This window comes from Rana temporaria, chromosome 4 (genome assembly GCF_905171775.1).
Source record: "Rana temporaria chromosome 4, aRanTem1.1, whole genome shotgun sequence".
NCBI lineage: Eukaryota > Metazoa > Chordata > Amphibia > Anura > Ranidae > Rana > Rana temporaria.
This window is the reverse complement of record NC_053492.1, coordinates 65,114,993-65,127,261: the sequence shown is the minus strand read 5'-3', so window position 1 is coordinate 65,127,261 and position 12,269 is coordinate 65,114,993. Positions and strand designations below refer to the sequence as shown.

Below are 12,269 nucleotides of genomic sequence, written 5' to 3'. Positions count from 1 at the left end.
CCCTATTAACGGTGGTGGGTTCGACGGTGAGGCCGGCTCTGGCCGGGGCCCTGGTGGCACAGACCCTGACTGAAAGGGCGAAGCTCCTGCTGCAGGAGCTGGAAGAACGGGGCGCTCCCGAGTCCTCTACGGACCTGGCTGAACAATTGGTTCAGGGTCTAAAATTTCTCTGCGAGGTGGCCATGGATACGATACCTTTTGCTTTCCAGGGCTTCCGTCTACGCAGTGGTTCTGCGCCGCCTTGTGTGGCTGAAATGCTGGTCGGCTGACCAGTCCTCTAAAAAGGCTTTGGTGGATATGCCCTTTAAGGGCGAACGGATTTTTGGGGCATCCCTGGATGACATCATTAAGGATGCCACGGGTGGTAAGAGCACGTTGCTCCCACAGTCTGGGAAGGGTAAGGAACATCGCCGCAAGCAAGGCCCTACCTTTACTACCCCTAAGCGTTTTTTCGTGCGCCCAGCACAGCGGGAAAGGATCCGCAAGGTGCTAAAGCCCCCGCTGCAGGGCAGAAGCGCACCTGGTTCCACAAGCTTCTCTCTTGTCCCCCAAACAGATTTTTTTCCCTCCAACCTCTGGCTCGTCGGCTGACCCTGTTCGGGGCTGTCCAGGATCTTCTGGACAGGGGGGTGATTGTGCCGGTTCCCTCGCAGGAACGGTTTCAGGGGTTTTACTCCAATCTGTTCGTGGACCCCAAGAAGGAAGGGGTTTGCCCTATCCTGGACCTCAAGGCCCTCAATTGCTTTGTCAAGGTGCAAAACTTCAGGATGGAGTCGGATCAATCATAGCGGCCCTCCACCAGGGGGACTTCATGGCGTCCTAGGACATCATGGACGCATACCTGCATGTTCCCATTTGCACAAGACACCAAAGGTATCTGCGCTTTGCGATCGGAGGGGACCACTTTCAATTTGTGGCCCTCCCGTTCGGTCTGAATACCCAGAAGTCAGTGTTGGTTCCGTCCCAGCGACTGGAACACCTGGGTCTAGTCTTGGATTCGGTGGAGGCGAGAGTGTTCCTCCCATCGGAAAGACTAAAGACCCTGCAATCTGCGGTAAGGCAGTTGTCGACCCAAAAGTGGTCATCCCTTCGCTTCTGCATGAGAGTTCTGGGTCTGATGATGGCCTCCTTCGAGGCGGTTCCGTATGCCCAATTCCACACCAGGGATCTACAGAAAGAGATTCTGTCATGTTGGGACAAGGTCCCATCTTCTCTGGATTACCAGATTCAGTTGAGCCTCCCATCTTCTCTGGATTACCAGATTCAGTTGAGCCATCTGGCCAAGTCTTCCCTGATGTGGTGGCTGACGTCTCCGGTTCCCTCGGTCCGGAAAATCTTTTCTACCGTGCCGCTGGACAGTGGTCACGACGGATGCCAGCCTCTTTGGCTGGGGGGGCGTTTGGGGCACCCAGTCAGCCCAGGGGCGCTGGACTCGAGAGGAGTCCCGCCTGCCGATCAATGTTCTGGAGCTCCGAGCAATCAAGCTGTGCTTTGCCAGGTGGTCCCTGGAGCTGCAAGACCGACCGGTCAGGATCCAGTCCAATGCCACGGCCGTGGCGTACGTCAATCATCAGGGCGGCACAAGGAGCTCAGCTGCAGCGACAGAGGTCGCACACATCCTTCGGTGGGCCGAAAGGTCTGTTCCGGCTCTGTTGGCCGTGTACATTCCGGAAGTTCAGAATTGGCAAGCCGACTTCCTAAGTCGCACAACTCTGGATCAAGGGGAGTGGTCTCTCCACCCGGAGGTGTTTCAGGGTCTGTGCCAAAAATGGGGCACTCCAGACGTGGACCTTCTGGCGTCCTGTCTCAATCAGAAGGTGCCACGGTTCGTGGCCAGGTCAAAGGACCCGTGGGCGGACACGTTGGTGGCTCCCTGGGGTCACTATCGCCTGGTTTACGCCTTCCCTCCTCTAAAGCCCCTCCCTCGCCTGCTGCGCAGGGTGGAAGCCGAAGGGATTCCGACAATGCTGATCGCCCCGGACTGGCCACGTCGCTCTTGGTATGCGGACCTGGTACGTCTGGTGGCAGACGCCCCCTGGCGTCTACCCCTGAGAGAAGATCTCCTGTCTCAGGGTCCGATCTTCCATCCTGCTTTACAGTGACTGGCTTTAACGGCATGGCTGTTGAGAGCCAGGTACTGAAGGACCGGGGCCTGTCGGGCCCGGTGATCTCTACCATGCTGCGTGCACGGAAGTCCACGTTTCGGAAGATTTACCATCGTACATGGAAAGCATACATCTCTGTGTGAGGAGATGAAGTGGCACCCCCGTACATACGTGGTGTCCCAGATCCTGCTGTTCCTGCAGCGGGGAGTGGACCAGGCTCTTGCCTTGAGCACGATCAAGAGTCAGATTTCTGCTCTGGTTGTTTACTTTCAGCATCCCTTTGGCGGCGCACTCCTTGATTCGCACATTTGTGCAGGGGGTCCGCCATGTGGCCCCTCCGGTGCACCCTCCACTGCCCTCATGGGACTTGAATTTGGTCCTCTCGGCGCTTCAAGACGCTCCCTTTGAGGACATTCGGAAGATCCCTTTGCTGACTCTGTCACAGAAGGTGGTCTTTCTGGTAGCTATTACCTCTATCAGACGGGTGTCTGAACTGGCGGCCTTGTCTTGCAAGGCCCCCTACTTGGTCATCCATCAGGATAAGGCGGTGCTGCGCCCGCAGCCCTCTTTTCTTCCAAAGGTCGTTTCGACTTTTCACATTAACAAGGACATTGTTCTTCCATCCTTATGTCCTCAGCCGAAAAACCAGAAAGAGGCCGCTCTGCATTCCCTGGATGTGGTTCAGGGCCCTTCGAGTTTACTTGTCGGCGACGGCTTCGTTCCGGAAGTCGGACTCACTGTGTCGGTGTCCGGTCCCAGTAAGGGCCTGGCAGTCTCGTCGGCCACCATTTCCAGGTGGATGCGACAGGTTGTGCTTCAGGCCTATGCCCTGAAGGGGCGGGCGCCTCCTTTTCGGGTCACGGCGCATTCGACCAGGGCGATCGGGGCCTCTTGGGCTTTCCGACATCAAGCCTCTGTGTTACAGGTGTGTAGGGCAGCGACCTGGTCGTCGGTCCACACTTTTTCAAAGTTTTATAAGGTGGATGTGAGTGCATCTTCTGATGCCTCCCTCGGCCGCAGGGTGTTACAGGCGGCAGTTTAATGTTGGAGTTCCTCCGTTGAGTAACTCCGGTTTTGTTTTGTAGAACTTTCAAAAATCTGTGAAGAGTGGGGCATCACAAACATTGCTTGTATCTCTGACAATGCCAGCTACATAAAGGCAGATACGGAAAGTTGGATGGAAGTACTTGGCCTGCTTTGCTCATACACTTAAAGCGGGAGTTCACCCATAAGACAATTTTTTCAAACAATCCCCTTAGATTCATGCTCGTTTTGTCTAGGGGAATCGGCTAATTGTTTTAAAATATGAGCTGTACTTACCGTTTTCGAGATGCATCTTCTCCGTCGCTTCCGGGTATGGGTCTTCGGGAGCAGGCGTTCCTTCTTGATTGACAGTCTTCCGAGAGGCTTCCGACGGTCGCATCCATCGCGTCACTAGTAGCCGAAAGAAGCCGAACGTCGGTACGGCTCTATACTGCGCCTGCGCACCGACGTTCGGCTTCTTTCGGAAAATCGTGACGCGATGGATGCGACCGTCGGAAGCCTCTCGGAAGACTGTCAATCAAGAAGGAACGCCCGCTCCCGAAGACCCATACCCGGAAGCGGCGGAGAAGATGCATCTCGTAAACGGTAAGTACAGCTCATATTTTAAAACAACTAGCCGATTCCCCTAGACAAAACGAGCATCAATCTAAGGGTAAAAAGTGTCATGTGCGGGTGAACCCCCGCTTTAACCTAATTGTGAGGGAAAGTTTAAAAAGCATACAAGAGACAGTGACCAAAGTTAAAAATATTGTTGAATTTGTCAACCGGAGCACTGTCGCTACTGAAAGGTTAAAAGCAACCCAAAGGCAAATGGGCCTTTAAGAACTGAGGCTGAAGCAAGATGTAGCAACAAGGTGGAATTCCACATATTGTATGCTTAGAAGATCTTTGGATATGAAAGAAGCCATTATTGCCACACTTGCTTTGGTCAACGCTAACCTTCCAACTCTGACACTTGATGAGTGGGAGGTAATAAAAAATGCATGTGACCTACTGAAGCCCTTTGAAGAGGTTACTATGGAAATCAGCGCAGACAGGTGTGTATTAACCACTTAAGCCCTGGACCAAAATGCAGCGAAAGGCCCAGGCCAGGTTTTGCGATTCGGCACTGCGTTGCTTTTAACAGACAATTGCGCCGTCGTGCGACGTGGCTCCCAAACAAAATTGACGTCCTTTTTTTCCCCACAAATAGAGCTTTCTTTTTGTGGTATTTGATCATCTCTGGTTTTTATTTTTTGCGCTATAAACAAAAATAGAGCGACAATTTTAAAAAAAATTCAATATTTTTTACTTTTTGCTATAATAAATATCCCCCAAAAACATATATAATTTATTTATTTTCCTCAGTTTAGGCCGATACGTATTCTTCTACCTATTTTTGGTAAAAAAAAAATCGCAATAAGCATTTATCGATTGGTTTGCGCAAAATTTATAGCGTTTACAAAATAGGGGATAGTTTTATTGCATTTTTATTTAAAAAAAAAATGTTTTACTACTAATGGCGGCGATCGGCGATTTTTTTTTTTTTCGTGACTGCGACATTATGGCGGACAATTTTGACACATTTTTGGGACCATTGTCATTTTCACAGCAAAAAATGCATTTAAATTGCATTGTTTGTTGTGAAAATGACAGTTGCAGTTTGGGACTTAACCACAGGGGGCGCTGAAGGAGTTATGTTTCACCTAGTGTGTGTTTACAACTGTAGGGGGGTGTAGCTGTAGGTGTGACGTCATCGATCGGGTCTCCCTATAAAAGGGATCACTCGATCAATGCGCCGTCACGGGGGAGCTGTGTTTACATACGGCTCTCCCCATTCTTCAGCTCCGGGGAGCGATCGCAAGGGGGCGGCTAGAAACGAATAGCCGCGCCCTCATCCCGGATCGCTCCCACATGATTTCCGACCGTCGCATGTACCGGGGGGGGGTCGGGTCCCGATCGGACCCGCGGAAAGGCGGAGACGTACATGTATGCCTGTACGTGCCATTCTGTGGACGTACATATACATGCGGCGGTCATTAAGTGGTTTATTATGTTATCTAACCAGGTATTTTTTTTTTCAGCGGGAACGTAGGGGAACGCAGTTCCGGCACCTTTAGCACTGAATTTATATTAAGCCTTGGGATGTGCTGGAGGGTCTATTAATGCTGGCTGCTGTGGGCTCTATTGTCACTGGGGGGACCTACAATTATTGGGGAGGTCTATCGTTTCTGAGGGGCAATTGTTGATGGGAGAGATTTACTGTTGAGGGGGTGGCTGCTAGAGAGTCTATTGATACTCTGCATACTGGGAGATCTATTGTTGCTGGGGTGGATCTATTGTTGCTCAGGATATTTTGCTGTGGGGGGGGGGATCTATTGTTGTTGGGGATATATATTTCTGCTAAGTGGATCTATTGTTGCCAGGTGGGTCTGTTGTTGCTGAGGGAGTCTGTTTCTGGCTGCAGGGGACCTATTTTACCGCCTTTCCTTAGCAAATTCCACGCAAACTAATTTGCACCAGGAGTGATACTTGGTTCTGTGTTCGGTACTCAGAGGTGGGTAGGGGGTGGAAGCGAGGGGTGACTTGAAAAGAGAGAGTACCTGCACCTATTGTCTGAAGAAAAAAAAAGCCCTGTATCTAACTATTTATAAACGGATGCATCATTTTAAACAATCATTTTGCAATAGTTCAAACCACATGGGTATAACTACTTTGTCATAAACAATAATGTATGCATTTGGCTAGGTATGATTTGACTAGGTATGATTGCATGCATGTAGTAATTTGTGTTCTTTCTCCTAACAGATCTGTGACAGCATCAAAGGTAATTTTGATGGCAAGGGGACTTCAAAAAGTCGTCCAGAAATTCTGTGGTGCTGACGAAGCCTCTAAAAGTGTCACTGCGGCTGCTGCAAGAATTGGGTCCATTACCCATGGTAATCATCCTCAAGCTGGCCTTGGGGACCCCCCAGCTCCTCCTCCAGTTTAATATGTACTTTTTTTTTTTTTTTTTTATTATTCCACTTCTTTAAAATAGTTTGATATTGTTCTATTAAAAACTGTTGATTTTTTTCCTATCTTGTCTGTGTTATTTTCTACCACTGTAGAGGTCATGGTTATAGGATTTAAAAAAATAAATAAAAAAATTGAAGGATCCAGGGGGCATAGAAATCACAGAACCAGAACGCAGAAAAATATTACTATACTGTAAAGCAGGATAAAAATTATTTTTATGTTCTAAAAATGAGACAGCTCATCCCAGAAGGGATGTTGGTCCCTTTTAATATACATATCTCCTTTAGAATAAGCCAACTAAATACTAAAGGGTTAAAGAATTAATCTGAATGAGGATATCTTCTTATCCTGACTCTTTGTCCTCTGTCTTTAAAGCAGTCTGTAGTGTATTTCTTCCTCTTTTGCGCCGAAACGTTGGGAGGCGGCGCTTTGACGTCACCGCGTTACACGTGCGAGGACCCGGATCTCTGGGCACGCGCTTCCTTACACAGACCGGCCGGCTGTGTGTTATTTTATCTGTTACATGCCATTTATTCATCGGATTGATTATTTTATTGGGCTGCCATCAGAGAGGAATACTGCTTATCGTGGTGGTTCATTGAATGAGAGTTTACCTGTTCCTTAGTGGAGGCTGGATTTCGTTTATGCTGAATATTGATTGATCTCTGGTAAGAGTCAGTGTGTTCCATTGGTGGAGGTCTCCTGTCTGCTATTCATCACAGCATCTGTGGATTCCCCCCCCCCTTTTTTTCGGGACACTCATTATTTGGGACTGTGTCTTATTTCTTTTTAGTCCATTTCGTTTTTTGGTTAATTTCCTTTTTTAAATTTTTCACTGTATGGACTATTTCATGTTGGAGCTGATATGACAACATCAGTTCTTGTCTTATATATATGTGCACTGTTCACTCACTGTGTTCACTTTATATTTGCATTCACTTTAACCATTTAGCGCAACTCCTTTTTTATGTAGTGTATTTATGCTACCTGATCATTGATTTAATGTATTTTAACCACTTGCCCACCGGGTTAATTCTGGCACTTCTCTCCTTCATGTGAAAATCACCATTTTTTTGCTAGAAAATTAATCAGAACCCCCAAACATTATATATTTTTTTTTTAGCAGACATCCTAGGGAATAAAATGGCAGTCATTGCAATACTTTTTGTCACACCGTATTTGCGCAGCGGTCTTACAAGCGCACTTTTTTTGGATAAAAATCACTTTTTTGAATTAAAAAATAAGACAACAATACATTTTGCCCAATTTTTTTATATATTGTGAAAGATAATGTTACGCCGAGTAAAATGATACCCAACATGTCACGCTTAAAAATTGCGCCCGCTCGTGGCATGGCGTCAAACTTTTACCCTTAAAAATCTCGATAGGCGACGGTTAAAAAATTCTACAGATTGCATTTTTTGAGTTGCAGAGTAGGTCTAGGGCTAGAATTATTGATCTCACTCTAACGATCGCGGCAATACCTCACTTGTGTGGTTTGAATACCGTTTTCATATGCGGGCGCTACTCGCGTTTGCTTCTGCGCGCGAGCTCGTCGGGACGGGGCGCTTTAAAAAAATTTTTTTGGGTTTTCTTATTTATTTTTATTTAGTTTTATAATTTTTTACACTGAAAAAAAAAAAAAAAAATTGATCACTTTTATTCCTATTACAAGGAATGTAAACATCCCTTGTAATAGAAAAAAGCATGACAGGTCCTCTTAAATATGAGATCTGGGGTCAAAAAGACCTCAGATCTCATAATTAGACTTAAATGCAAAAAAAAAAATAAAAAAAAAAAAAGTCATTTTTTCAAATGACAAAAAAAAAAATGTTTCTTTAAGAGGCTGGGCGGGACTGACGTTTTGACGTCACTTCCGCCCAGCAGAGCTATGAGGACGGGTGAAGGAGATTTCTCCTTCAGTCCCGTCACCGCTCAGCTGCCGGACACATCCGATCCCCTCCGCCGCTACCGACGGCTCCGGTAAGCGGCGGAGGGCGCGGGAGGGGGGGGGCCCCTCTCCCGCCACCGATAACGGCGATCTCGCGGCGAATCCGCCGCGGAGACCGCCGTTATCGTGTACACCACCGCCCCCTGAAAAGATGAATATCTCGGTTGTGGCAGCAGCTGCTGCCGTTATCGAGATATTCAACTTTAAAAAGAGGACGTCTTTTTGACATGGGGCGGTGGTCAAGAGGTTAATGGTTATTTCAGTGTACTGTGTTCTAACAACTCGTATGATTCTTCAACTCAGTAACTCATATGGTTCTTTAACTCAGTAACTCGTTCGGTTCTTTAAAGCGGAGCTCCACCCTAAAGTGGAACTCACGCTGATCGGAACCCCCCCCCCCCCCGGTGTCACATTTGACACCTTTCAGGGGGGGTGCAGATACCCGTCTAAAGATAGGTATTTTCACCCACTTCCGGCCACACAGTTTTGGGTTTATTGCAGGCAGAACGTCACCCCCTGTTGTGCTCTGGGAACACTCGGCTCCCAGAGCACAGCGGGAGCCAATCAGCGGTGCAGCGCGATTTGCGCATGCGCCGTAGGGAACCGGGTAGTGAAGCCGGAGCGCTTCACTTCATGGTTCCCTCACTGAGGATGGCGGGGGGAGCAGCAGAGTGACGAGCGATCGCTCGTCCTCTGCTGCGGACGGCGCTGGACTCCAGGACAGGTAAGTGTCCTAATATTAAGTCAGTAGCTGCTGGCTTTTAATATTATTTTTTTTAGTGGCACATCCGCTTTAACTCGGTGTACTCATGACTTGTATGCAGTTCCTGAGTGTCTCTGTGCCTTGAGCACGCTGATTGGTTGCAGGGAGGGGGCCGAGCTCTCTCACTCTAGGATCATATTACCAGGCCTGCTCTATATGCTTTGTATTGAGTGCACAGAGAACCATTCCAAACGGTTCACTGAAAAGAACCGATTCAAAAGAACGATTCGTTCATGAACTGGACATCACTAGTGAACACAACCGTAATATTAAGTCCAGCCAAAATCTCTTTTGTCTGGATAGAATGAGGAAAAATATAAACTTTGCCAGATTTTTACGGCTATCTGGAGAAATTCCCTTCATCAGTGACAACCATGGCACCAGACAAAAGTGAGGGAAACCTACAACAGGATCAGATGGCAACAAAAAGTTGATGAGCATTTTAGAACTACTCTGAAAAGAAAAAATATGTGTGTTGGAAATGTTCCATCCCTTCCTGCTGAGTAAAACAGTTGTCACAGTGACAGGAAGAAAAGTGACAAATTCTTACCAAAGTTATACAAATGATATATATATATACACACACACACACACACACACACACACACACACACACACACACACACATTATATATATATATATATATATATATATATATATATAGTCTCTCACAAAAGTGAGCACACCCCTCACATTTTTGGAAATATTTTATCTTTTCATGTGATAACACTGAAGAAATGCCACTTAGCTACAATGTAAAGTAGTGAGTGTACAGCTTGTATAACAGTGTCAATGTTCTGTCCTCTCAAAATAACAACACACAGACATTAATGTCTAAACTGCTGGCAACAAAAGAGTACACCCCAAAGTGAAAATGTCCAAATTGGGGTCAATTAGCCATTTTCCCTCCCTGGTGTCATGCGACTCGTTAGTGTTACAAGGTCTCAGGTGTGAATGGGGAGCAGGTGTGTTAAATTTGGTGCTATTGCTCTCACACTGGAAGATCAACATGGCAACGAACTCTGAGGATCTGAAAAAAATTATTGTTGCTCTACATAAAGATGGCCTACGCTATAAGAAGATTGCCAAGACCCTGAAACAGCTGCAGCACAGTGGCCAACACCATACAGCGAATTACCAGGACAGGTTCCACTCAGAACAGGCCTCGCCATGGTCGACCAAAGAAGTTGAGTGCACATGCTCCGCGTCATATCCAGAGGTTGTCTTTGGGAAATAGATGTATGAGTGCTGCCGAGGTTGAAAAGGGGGGGGGGGGAATCTGTCAGCCTGTCACTGCTCAGACCATACGCCGCACACTGCATCAAATTGGTCTGCATGGCTGTCATCCCAGAGGGAAGCCTCTTCTAAAGATGATGCCACAAAGAAAGCCCACAAACATGTTGCTAAAGACAAGCAGACTAAGGACATGGATTACTGGAACCATGTCCTGTGGTCTGATGAGACCAAGAAAAACATACTTGGTTCAGATGGTGTCAAGTGTGTGTGGCGGCAGCCAGGTGAGGAGTACAAAGACACGTGTGTCTTGCCTACAGTCAAGCATGGTGGTGGGAGTTTCATTGTCTGGGGCTGCATGAGTGCTGCCGGCACTGGGGAGCTACAGTTCATTACATACTGTGACATACTGAAGCAGAGCATGATCCCCTCCCTTCAAAGACTGGGCCACAGGACAGTATTCCAACATGATATGGACCCCAAACACACCTCCAAGATGAACATTGCCTTTATAAAGAAGCTGAGGGTAAAGGTGATGGACTGGCCAAGCATGTCTCCAGACCTAAACCTTATTGAGCATCTGTAGGACATCCTCAAATGGAAGGCGGAGAAGCGCAAGGTCACTAACATCCACCAGCTCCGTGATGTTGCCATGGAGGAATGCAAGAGGACTCCAATGGCGATCTGGTGAACTCCATTCCTAAGTGGGTTAAAGCGGAGTTCCGGCCACAATTTCACTTTTTAAATATAAATACCCCTGTAATACACAAGCTTAATGTATTCTAGTAAAGTTAGTCTGTAAACTAAGGTCTGTTTTGTTAGGTTGTTACAGCATTTAGACACTTTATAAAATAGAAATTGACTGGGGCCATCTTAAGTGTGGGCATCATGAAGCCAGACTGTATGACTTCCTGGATTTCAGCCTTGCAGATCTCGCACATGCTCAGTGCTGCACAAGCAGTGTAATAGGTTTCAGATCAGGTTTCAGCACCTGTACTGTCCAAGTCACATGATTCTTTGAGACTGGGGAGTGCACAGACTCCTGGAAAGTTACACCCACTACATTCCCAGGAGTCTGTGTGGTGTAGGTTAGGAAGCATTAAGCACCTAGGTGCAGGAAGTGGGAAGATTAACTATTCTGCCTAGCAACAACACTTTGAAGGCATCTAAAAAAAAAAAAAAAAATTCTTAAAGGACTAATGACATTTTTTTTTAAAACTACTGATGTAATGTTATATTTATGGGTGGAACTCCACTTTAAGGCAGTGCTGGAAAATAATGGTGGCTACACAAAATATTGAGACTTTGGACCCAATTTGGAAATTTTCACTTTTTTTGTTGCCAGTGGTTTAAACATTAATGGCTGTGTGTTATTTTGAGGGGAAAGCAAATTTAAACTGTTATACAAGCTGTACACTCACTACTTTACATTGTAAAGTGTCATTTCTTCAGTGTTGTCACAATATATATATATATATATATATATATATATATATATATTTTATTAACATACACACACAATCTAAGGTCCCCAACTCACAATCATACATATAAATACTAGAGACAATTTAGACAGGAGCCAACTAATGTACCAGAATGTCTTTGGAGTGTGGTAGAAAACCCATGCAGGCACAGAGAGAACATACAAACTCCAGGCAGGCAGTAACGGTTAGGATTTTAACCAATGACCCTAGCTCTGCTAGGTGGAGCAGCTAACCACTTAGCCACTGTGCTGACCAAATCCACCCCAATGTCTGTTGTGGTCACAGATCCCAATTTTTTGTGCCCTTACTGCTTCAAACTAAAAGCAACCTATAGTCATTAGAGGAGTTCCTAATCCAGCGCTGGGGTCTCCACATGGCATACCAAAGCTGGCAGTCCTCGTCTAGGAAAACAATTGCAGACGCATGGTGGCACTTGGATCATACGTACACATGCCACCACCCTCTAGTCCTCTTGGGCCACACTGCCACCAGGTCAGCTTCAGGGACATGTTTGCGATACCAAAAATATGTTGTAACCCCTTAACTACTAGCCGACCAGCCACCGTCATACGGCGGCAGGTCGGCTCTCCTGGGCGAGAGCCCGTAGCTGTACGGCGGCTCTTTGAGCGGCCACTAGGGGCGCTTGCGCGCCGCCAGAGGCGCGTGCGCTCCCGTGCGTGTGCCCGGCGGG

The 12,269-nt window shown here is 47.0% G+C and overlaps 1 protein-coding gene across 1 annotated transcript; it reads left to right on the top strand.

Annotated features, from left to right (window-relative positions):
- The first annotated feature begins 3,803 nt into the window (after window positions 1–3,803).
- On the top strand, window positions 3,804–6,121 carry LOC120935295 (zinc finger BED domain-containing protein 4-like). The gene is made up of 2 exons (XM_040347435.1): window positions 3,804–4,186; window positions 5,937–6,121. Exons 1-2 carry the CDS (start codon window positions 4,023–4,025, stop codon window positions 6,118–6,120), a joined length of 348 nt encoding a protein of 115 aa, XP_040203369.1. The 5' UTR covers window positions 3,804–4,022; the 3' UTR covers window position 6,121.
- The last annotated feature ends 6,148 nt before the right edge of the window (window positions 6,122–12,269 follow it).